The sequence below is a fragment of the Cynoglossus semilaevis genome, chromosome 5 (genome assembly GCF_000523025.1).
Source record: "Cynoglossus semilaevis isolate Cse_v1.0 chromosome 5, Cse_v1.0, whole genome shotgun sequence".
NCBI lineage: Eukaryota > Metazoa > Chordata > Actinopteri > Pleuronectiformes > Cynoglossidae > Cynoglossus > Cynoglossus semilaevis.
The window spans coordinates 9729058-9739714 of NC_024311.1; the positions used below are offsets into that span (position 1 = coordinate 9729058).

Below are 10657 nucleotides of genomic sequence, written 5' to 3' on the forward strand. Positions count from 1 at the left end.
CTCCGCCGCAGCCCCTCGCCCCCCATCCAGAACCATCATGACAATCATCTGATTACAGAGCTGGGGGAGGTAGAAACCAACCGGGGAGCCAGATCTCCCAGGGATCTGACGCCACGGTGCTTCCGTTTATCTAACATTCAGTAAATGACTGCTGATATTCTGGAAACGTCCCCGAAACACAACCAAAATAAACAACGTGAAGCTGCACGCTGCGGACCCCTCCTCCTCCTCCTCGTCCAAAACGTTTCTACTTTTTCGCTTCTTTCACCGCTCTGCTCTCTCCATCTCCTTCTTTCACATCGCACTTCAGGCTTTGATTAAACCTGGGTGGTTGTCTTGATATATTGTGCAAGTGGGTGTGTGGGGGTGGAGGGGTCTGCTGAAGAGTCTGAATTCTAGAACAGCTTTTTTCTCTTCTCAGGGAACCACTGGGGGTAATTCAATCACACCTCCATAATTCCCCTGATGTGGGGGACCAATCCGCTTTACAAACATCAAGCGCAGATACACACCACGGGCTCGTGCTCATCCTAGATTGAGGGTCTCCTCCTGGGTGGGCTTAAGAGCCCACTCTCCCGTACGTGTCACCTGTGTTGTTTGAAAAGGGCCATTATTTTAATTGAAAAAGTTACCTGCCTGCCAGAGGCAGTTCAGAGGAGGTGTGGGGACAAGAATGTATGTGGATTGAAAGAAAAAAACAAAAGGTAGCAGCTGGTGAAATACATGGTAAAAAATGATTGTTTATACTTACTGTTTGATTACATGTGATAATGAGAGTGAGATTCCTTAAGGCAATTAGTGTTTGCAGCAGCCATATTGTGAGAGGACAGGGGAAGGACAGCCTGAGCGGTTATAAAGGAGTGCTTATCAAATATCTCCGCCGGGGTGATTAGTGTAATAAGACACTGCAAGGTGAGACAGGCCACTCACACACGGTTTTTCCCAGTGAGATTGTGTGTGTGTGTGTGTGTGTGTGTGTGTTAATAAGTGACTCCTCCCATCTGTTTTCATGTCACTGATGTCACTGGTTTGTCTGAATGTGTGTCATGATGTAAACCTTGTCATCACGTGCGTCTGCGTGGCCGATGTGTGTGTGCGACTGTGACATAACTTCTATGTTAATGTAGATCCCTCGTACCAGGCTAGTTGCCCTGAGGGCTTTAGCCTATGACAGAGGGCAGATCGGGGGCACTTACCCCTGGCAGAGTCTTCTGTTCATGGAGGGCGCTCTGGGCCTTCAGTGCTGACTCTCTGGCACAGTATGTTAGAAAGGCACATCCTACAGGGAGACAGGGAACAAAGGCTTATTCCAGCAGACAATAGACAACACACTGTTAATAAAAAATAATTTAAAAAAACACAGGTTTCAGAGGTTGAAATGTGCCTTTCAGGGCATTTGAGGGGACATAAAATATACCATTCAAAATGTATAGTGACACATAGATGATGATGATGGCACTTTAATCTGAAGAGTTCAGGCTTTAGTATTCATCACCTCAAAACATAAATAAAAATGGCACCATTATTGTACAACCCAAATTATGAAAACGCAGCATCTGGTCAAATAATAACTATTAGGAAAAAAACAAAAAACAAATCCTTTCCCACTAAATAGTTTGTACAATGTAACGTAATTTGACTTATTGGAGAACTATAAACCGCCGCCTGAAATCTGTGTTATGTCACAATAGAATTCATAGACTGCTGACAGCTGAAATGTGGCGTCCTGACGTTAATGGCTTCATACTCTCAGACAAAATAATGCGCTGGTGAGATTAAAATTTTACACATTTCTCAAAATATGAATCTCTCACATTAGATTTACTCAATTCATGCATATGTTCCATGAATAAAACATCCGCCCTGCTGCTTGTATTAACATTATTATTACCTCATTTTTCCCCTTTTATTATAATGGAACAAAAAAAAAGTCAAATGTTTAACATACAAATGCAAACTTTCCTGGAGGTAATGTTTAAACAACAGCGATGGAAAATGCTTCTTCATGCTGTGATGGATATTTGTTTGCAGTGACTACAGATCATGCATAATGATGGAGTCGTTTGATTGCTATTGACTGAAAACAGGAAGAAAAATTACAACGCAGCGAGATTTGAGCTGCTAAACCATAAAAAAAAAAAAACTCAAGCTTGTGCTTCACAAATCTGTCAAGAAATGTTTTTCCTAAAATGGAAATATTAAAGATAAACAAATGAATAAGCATCAGGAAATAAGTCGGCCTTGATTAAAGAGTGGGTGGCTGCTCTGTTGTACGTGCTTGGCACAGTTGACAGTGGGTGACCCCATTCAGAAGAGGTTTGCACTATGCAGCATAATTTCCCATTACTACATGTCACACCTGCTGCCAAGGATTCCCACGAGAGAACACACACACACACACACACACACACACACACACACACAAATACACGTATACAGATAATATGCAGCACATAGCACCCATCAGCCCCAAAACCCAGCAGCAACACATTCTGGAGCCCGGCCAAGGAATCTACTTTTCATGACAACCTTCAGCCTCCTCTACTAGAAGGAGAAAAAAAAATCACCTAAATGACACTGATGAAAGTGCACGCCACGCAGCAAAGCAGAAAAGTTTGGGAGCCTGGGGAACCACTCTTCATCCTTTTGTGACATTACAAAACTGTGTGACACGAGCCGAGGCCCCGGGGGCCGTGTCCTAGCAAAGGCTGGAGTTGTAGGTTCTTGCTCAAACTCACACTGCTCCTGGTACAACTTAAAAAAAAAAAGAAAAAAATTCATCTGTCACTTTTATTTATTTATTTATTTATGGAAAGTGACATATCGTTGCGATTCGTTTTTGTCATCAAAAGTACAGAAAAGAACAACTTGTATTTTTACAGTGACATGTTGGGACAAAATCCCTTTATTGAACAAAAATAAATTTTTTCGCATGTGACACAACCTAAGAAATATTGACGTTGAAACTGATTTGCTATGCTGTTCCGCACCTGTAATAGAATCAGGGTCCAAGGAGGGGCCGCTTCCCACTTTTTGAACCACTGACTTAAGGTTTTTAAGGCTTCATTTTTTAAAATTTATTCATCTTTACTTTTACTATTAATTCATCAACAATAATCCAACAATAATCAAGTCAGTGAAAATACCAGGGAAATCACTCAACAATAACAACAGTTATAAATTTGGGTTCAGTTCTATGTAATACTCATGATTCCACTCATATATTGTAGGATTCACGTACACACTGATAATATCTTGGATTAAATCCTTGTATTTGAAGGTTTTCTGTGTTTTCTATGAGTATCCCTGTGGCTCCTGTGGCTGGTTTCTGCTGCAGCTCCATTTTATATGCCCACCTGATCCTCACTGTTCAATCACCACAACCTCCTGAAGCAGAGAACCAGTTCATCCTTCAAAACCGCCGGACTGTCAGACTGCCTCAGAAGTCAACTGCTGGAGAAGCTGCTGCTACTTTTCTCATATTGAACTTTGAAGTTAAGACTCTGCCTTTGCCAGTTCTCCTTTTGGCTAATACCAGCTTTGGGTCGGGATCATCTGCCTCCCTGAAATCACTCTGCCACGCTCTGCTGCTCAAATAGTGTGGACGCCTTCCTGCTTCACTACCTGTTTAGTCTGCTCTCTGGTGTCTGGCTCTGTTTTATTCTAATCAGCCAATGGGCTCTCACTCTGGAGACTTGTTACTCTCACTCTGTTAATAAACTCTTGGTGTCTGGTTCTGGCCCGCAGACTCAAAACTTCTGAGAAAAACAGAATGTTGTTCCTGCTCTCATACTCATCTTATTATTATTTATTTTCCTTTTATTTAAACATTAAAATAATTAAAAGTCGACTTTAACAAGAAAATCGATTTAGTAGAGTTGAGACGCCTGATGCTCCGGGCCTGTTTATACTACTCCAGGCCCCTCCAGGTACTACTAGGGATTAATATTTTACATGGTAAAGCACTTGATCAGGTAATAAGATACAATGAATGAGCTACTCAGCTGTTTATGAGGCTTTTAATATTGGTTTTACCTTGAGGATTTTCTAGGTAGGACTGACATTTAAATATTAATCATATGCATATTAAACAATACCACCTGTGTGAGTGAGCTGTTCAAACCACAAGAAAGGTGTATTGCACATATTTATTTTACTTGTATATTCGAGTCTTTATCAGTGCATTTCTAAGACCTGAAACTGCAACTTAAACTTACAACTTTTATCTACTTCAACATTGCATAAAATACTTTATGATGTTCAAGCTAAAATATTCCCACAAATATTTATAACTTCCAACCACTTTTTTCAATACGGAATCTCAACTTCAAAATCAATCAATCAATAGATAAACAAACAAACAAACAAAAAACCCAGCTGGACTCTCATGGTCGTCAACCTGAAGTCTCAAGGGATTTCCACATTACAGGGAGTCAGCTGCTGTGAAAGGCAGTTACGCAACAACTGAGCATTGAGCTTGAAGAACAATTATATAATGTGAAGGGGGAACACGGACCGAGTGGCTGGTAGTCACTTTAGAACCTTAAATAGGCTAAATGACGCTGGATTATATTCACATTTCTTTAAAATCCCAGTTTCTTCATGCCCTTCACCAATATGTGCAAAGACCAACCTTTAGGATGGAACTACAGTACATAAAAGTACTGAGCAGTTGAGTATTTATTCACAATAAAACTGGATGAAAATCCCATTTTTAAAAAAACATTTTCAAAACATATAAAATATTATTCTGTCAGTAAAACTAAGCCAAAAGAAAAGACAAGAAAGCGAGTGGGTGAACAAGGACGAGTACAGTAATAAAGACGAGAATCTTCCTGTGATTCACAGGTTGAGGTTAAGTGGGATGAAAATAATTCTTTCATAATTGTAGGCATTTTAACACGCTACAGTTTCAAAAGTTCTCCAAAGTTCAACAAATTATATTCTTGGAAAAAAACACCGACAAGTTCAACGGTGAAGCCGAGCCGTTTCCTGTACTGGTGAGGCACGGTCTGTGTGGATGGTGTGGAGAACGCCGCCGCCTCTGATGTAGTTTGAAATTGTTTTAACAGTAAAATAAGCACGTATTCAGGCATAATGACTCGATTGTGTATTTTGAGTCAGAAATATCTGTAATTTAAATAAGCTGAGAACAAATTTGAAGAAAATGTGAATTCATTAGCTTCACACATCAGCTTCTTGAATGTTCACTGAACTGGGAAAAACATGCCAATTATTTTTCCTCATCAAAATTTTCAGACACAAAATAACTTGATGCTGCTGAATGACAAAGTCAGTTACCACCACGGGAGTACTGAGACAAATATGATGTGAGAACTCAACCAGTGCTACACCTTGGTGCGTTATTCACACTATTACCTGCACAGCATCCTTCCATCATCCAGTCGTTCTCCCTCTGAGTGATGCCTTTCAACGCGGCCGGCCGTCCGCTTCACACACTCTGCTTCCTAATGATCAAACAGGTCCTCTGTAGATTTAAACTACACCTGTCACTCACCTTACATAAACTGTCAATCATTGACCAGCTCTTTGTCTGCAACACTTACACGGCAGATAAAAACCTGGTAGTAACACGGATCAGTAACCCTGTGTTCTATTATTGTCGGTAAACACGACAGAATTTCATAAATAGACACAAACCTGTTGTACGGACACTTTCACTGATTTGTTGTTACTTGCTTTGGGTCAATTGCCGGCGGAAGTTAATGCCCCACTGAGGTTTTACTTTTGACATTTCAGTGCCTGTGAGGGTTCTTTATGTCAATTTGACAGGCTATTTATAGCCAATTACACGGCCCGGACCATGAAGGAGAGCAGAATGGATGAGGATATTTAAAAACTCTTTGTATTCCTTCCTCCTGGCTGTGTGGTGCAGCGTCCCAGTCCCTCCTCTCAGCGTCAGAGATGGAGGAGAGATAATGCCGGTCGGGAAAAATAGATTTGCCCCAACCAGATCCGGCATGTCTGAACATCGCATGTGTTTTAGCACCAACACTGTGGTGTTTTGATAATGTGGGGGTCCATGAAATGATGGATGTTAAACAGCACGATGTGTCTGCACCACACACTGATGAGCACCTTGTCGGCCAATAGTGTCGAGTCATCCCACGCACCGTGTAAGGCTCCCCAACGACGCACAAAACTATCAGACGGACATTAAACACAACGGTGTCTAACAACTGCAGAGAGGATTGTAATGATCGGTGAAAAGAAATGAAGGACGTGCTTTTCTCTGGATTACAGACGTCAGGGAGAGGACATGTTTGAATTCCCCTGACGTGAAGACGAGTGTTGGGAGAAGTACTCGATGCCCATAGTAGGTACAGGGGATGATAAAACATCTGCTCAGATGGATGCAGTACAATCCACATGAATTAGTCATGAGGAAACTTGACATATTTTGATCTGCCCTTAATTGTGGTTTCGACTCAGTACCAGGTTGTTAACAGTAGCTGCAAATCATCCAATAGATACTGCTGTAGTTCACATCTGTGGTTCCCAAACTTAGTCTCAGACTCTTCGCCCCCCCCCCTTGACACATTTACAGCTGCTTCAAAACTTAATTTAAATCACTCTATTCCTTCATAACTGCTACTGTACTGAACAAAGGAAATACAACTCTACATCAGGACCATTTCCTCACTTTAGTACATTATTAAAAAACAGACATTTATTGATGTTGCTGCACTCTCCCACTCCCACAACATCACTGACCACCCCAGGGGCCCCTGCCTCCCACTTTGGGAACCAAACATTGTTCCTCTGGTGAAAATCAAACCTTTTTTTGCAACATACTTGAGTGTATAGAGGTTATGATTTTGTTATTGGAAAGAGTTACTTTTTTTTTTAAATACCATTGGTTGTTGAAAGAAAAACACAAATTTGTCAGATACTGTAGCTGCAGTGTTAGACGCCTACTAGCACAAAGTCAAAATACTGTAGCCTAGTACTTCCTAAGTCCATGCATTACTGTGAACAAAGCCAATGACAAACCACTGCTTTTCAGACACAATGCAGTGCATACTCAAAGGCCCATTACACAACGTAATACCACGACGAGGCAAAGGAAATGACTAAACTTTGTCGATAACACGGACACACTTGTCGGTGCAGATTAAATCCATTTATCTCAGTGCTACGGTATAAGTTTAAAATGACCAACGGCTCCACAGATGAAGAATCACTTTTGGCTGATCTCCACTCCAGAGGTCGCCACAGTGGATAATCTGCATATGTGAGTTGGCACAGATTTAATGCTCGATGCCCTTGCTGACAGAACCCTCCCTATTTATCTGGGCCTCGTACTGGCACTTGTATGGTGAGAAAGTTGGTTTTAAAAAGTCTTGCCAGGAACCTTCTGGTTCGAAGAATGCCCACTGAGCTACAGCTGCCCTGACCAACAGCTCCAAAGATGGAGACTCTTGTCCTTCTTCTACAGAAGTGTTGTGGTTTTAATATGTGAACAACAGCATTCAAATTCTATCTAAGCTCTACAGGTGTTTACGTAAGAAATTAAAAAAAAAACGTATAGAGCAGTAGAGATATCGCAAAGATTACTTAGATACCTGACACCATGTAGAACAAATTTAAGAAAAAAAAACATTTAACACAGAGGAACCTGATCTTTCTCTAACATAAGCCACAGGTCACGTGGGAATAGTAAATTATTTCCTCTGTCCTCGATGCAACTGTTTTACAGCTCTGTAGCTCCAACAGCTCGATGATCTGAAAACCTCAACTTATTTGTTCAATCGTCGATCACAGATAATGTGCATTAAGAGAATAAACATCACAGCAGAGTTCAGCATTTTGTAGAACAATTTATTCTGATTTCTTCTGGTAATTGAGAAATTTAGCGTTTCTGATTGTGTTGAGAGCGAATCCCACCTGGCTGTACATGCTCTACAGTTGAAAATTAAATTGAAATTAAAGTAAATTATTCAATTAAGATTCATATATATATATATATATATATATATAATTTTAATGGATGTTTTGTTTACAGCAGGACTCATTTTAAGCAGTAGCCTTTTCAAGGCTTTCACTGATAAGTGCGTGATTCATTTTAACTTCATTTGCCCCGAGAAAAGCTTTTCTCTCCTCAGAGTGCCCATTCAGTGGGTCTTTTTAAACTGCTCTCCTTGACTGACGCAGCTAATGATTCTCTCTACCTACTTACGTTCTGTTAACCACACTAATCCCATTACCCAACTCTTCTGCTTCCTTGCAGTGGTCCACAGGTACCCTGCACTGACGCAGCAACAGGCATGGGTCTGGTTTAGGTAAGCGTCCAATGAGAAAAACTCATCCATATAATGCATTTGTGAAATCATATTAAAAGTGCACGCCTGTGCTCCCAAAGTGACTTTGAATGTCACGCAGGATAAAGCAGACATGCTGCATACATCAGTGTGGCCTCGGAGGAGGATGATTCGGGTGGGCGTACTGTCCGTGTGTCTGTCTGTCCCGTCGTCTGTCTCTGGAACAGGATTACGCTCCCTGAGGCGACCGTCCTCCAGAGTGTTGACATTCAGTGACGGTTAAGGACAGGCGTAAACAACACGGACATCAGAATTATTGTTTTAATCGATTGTTGCCCCACTACATGGAACAACTGAGTGCATGATGTGTATGCTGATCAGCGCCAGCAACTGTTGGCTGGAGGAACAGGTGGTGCACGAAGGCAGACCTGCAGGGATGCACGGGCAAGAAAGTAATGCTGAGCCCACACGCAGGAATCACACGCAAAAGCCTTTTTCTGGTGCTGATCGATAAGACCGTGGTCTGTAGCTGCTGACGTCCATGTCAGCTACACAGCCATCTGCCTGGCTGGTGAATATATTATTTTAGTCAGAGATTTGATTTGAAATTCACTCTTATCGTGTGTGTGTGTGTGTGTGTTATGACTTGTAAAATCAGTGGTAGAAGTAAACAGAAGAACTGAAGCAACATTTAAGGAAATGCCGTGTAGTGCACTATAACAATTATAGTTCAGACAATAGTGTCGGTTTGGGTCAGAAAAAAAAAATCCTGTCGTATGGTGCATCAAAACTAGACTGCGTTATTTACTGATACAGTGAAACAATTTTTATACAACATATAAATTAATTTCTAGTGGAATAAAAAAATGTAATTCTTCTGCAGTGATGCTGAGCAAGAAGAACTAAACTGTGCACAATTCAATCATCTGATTTTAGTTCAAATATAATATTGTAGCTCCCTTTGACAGTGACTAGTGATATCAATGCTAACTTTGATGTCAATGCAACTTCTAAAAATGTTTAAAAAAAATAATAATAATAATATGAAGGAGGTGGAGAACTGTATACACCCAAATACATTACTACCAGCCCCAGAACAATAATCCTTCGTCTCCATATCATTACGGTGCTAATGGCTGCACAGTTGTGTGATCCATGATAATCAGTGGTCTCTCGGTCTAATTACAAAGTGAACGCCGGTCCCGGACCTTTCAGACAATAAGTGGGACGTTCCCTGGATCCCGGCTCTCTACTATCCTGTCTGTGCACTTCCTGACTGCAAACCCGCCCACGGAGCAGCGCTACAACACAGCTGCCGTGTACATAGTATTTTCCATGGCTAATGACGTCTGAAAAGTGTGCAGCATATTAGTGTGCTGCTGAAAGGTCAAAGCAGCACGCCAGCACCACCTTAATCACCCACACTGATTGCCTGATAATGGTTTGCATTTTCCGCTCCTCTGAAAGCCTTTATTTTTCTCTCCCTCTCTCTCTCTCCCTCTCTCTCTCTGTTTCCCTCTCTTTCTCTGATGACTATATGCAGCAAATGGAGTGGAAGGAGAACAGAAGGTTGGGATTTTTTTTCTTTTTTTTTCTTCCGTTTTTCATGATGAATGATGTGATCAGATTTTTGCAGCTGCAGAAATAACACAACATCCCGTCCCGCCGTCCCGCCCCCCTCTCCCTGGGATATGATAGTAAACACACAAGGGCCATTTCAACTGTAGTATTCACGTGGACTCAGTGGACAATTAACCCTGCGCCGTGGACTCGTTCACTTCCACGTGTTTTTCTCTCTCGCTACCAACGTGTGCGTTCGTGTACGTGTGCGCGTGTAGGCTGTCCCACAAACATCTCGAAACGAACACACTTTTCCTGCACGACGTTTTTGGGACGTTTTTCTTCTCTCTCTCTCTCTCTCCCTCGCCCCCTTTCCCTCCCTCCTATTTCACTCACTCTCTTTCTCACTTCCCCTCCCATTACTCGTTTCTGACGGAACACAAAAGTAAAGATCCATAAAGAACCCACCTTTATGCATTCCCGTAAACCTGTCTTTCAGTACAGTGAGTTCGTATATCTTTCCGAATTCCTCAAACAGAGGCTTCAGGTCCTTCTCCTCCAGGTTTCTGGGAATCTGGCCGATGAAAAGCTTGATGGCGTCGTGGTCCTTCATTGGAATGGTGTTCTGGCCGATGGTGAGCCCGTTCATCCTGCCGGCGCTGTTCGTGGTGCTGAATCCATTCTCCTGCTGCACTCCGTTTGCAGTGACTGTAGCCATCTTTCCTCAATGGGCCGGCGGGCTGCTCTCTCTCTCTCTCTCTCTCTCTCTCTCCCCCCTCTCTCTCTTTTTCTCTTGTTTACCGCACACCCCACAC

General features: G+C 41.9%; 1 protein-coding gene across 7 annotated transcripts in view; it reads right to left on the minus strand.

Annotated features, from left to right (window-relative positions):
* The window catches only part of celf6 (CUGBP Elav-like family member 6), a 131639-nt gene that overhangs the window by 118878 nt on the left and 2104 nt on the right, over positions 1 to 10657 (minus strand). For 5 of the 7 annotated variants that reach the window (XM_025055438.1, XM_025055437.1, XM_025055435.1 and 2 more), the window contains exons 1-2: positions 10311 to 10608; positions 1197 to 1279 (exon numbers count right to left, since the gene is read on the minus strand). In XM_025055438.1, coding sequence (XP_024911206.1) covers positions 1197 to 1279; positions 10311 to 10560 — 333 coding nt within the window. In that variant the 5' untranslated portion in view covers positions 10561 to 10608. Of the gene's footprint in view, positions 1 to 1196; positions 1280 to 10310; positions 10609 to 10657 lie in introns of those variants that run through there. The other 2 variants (XM_017032438.2, XM_017032435.2) reach the window with 1 other exon arrangement.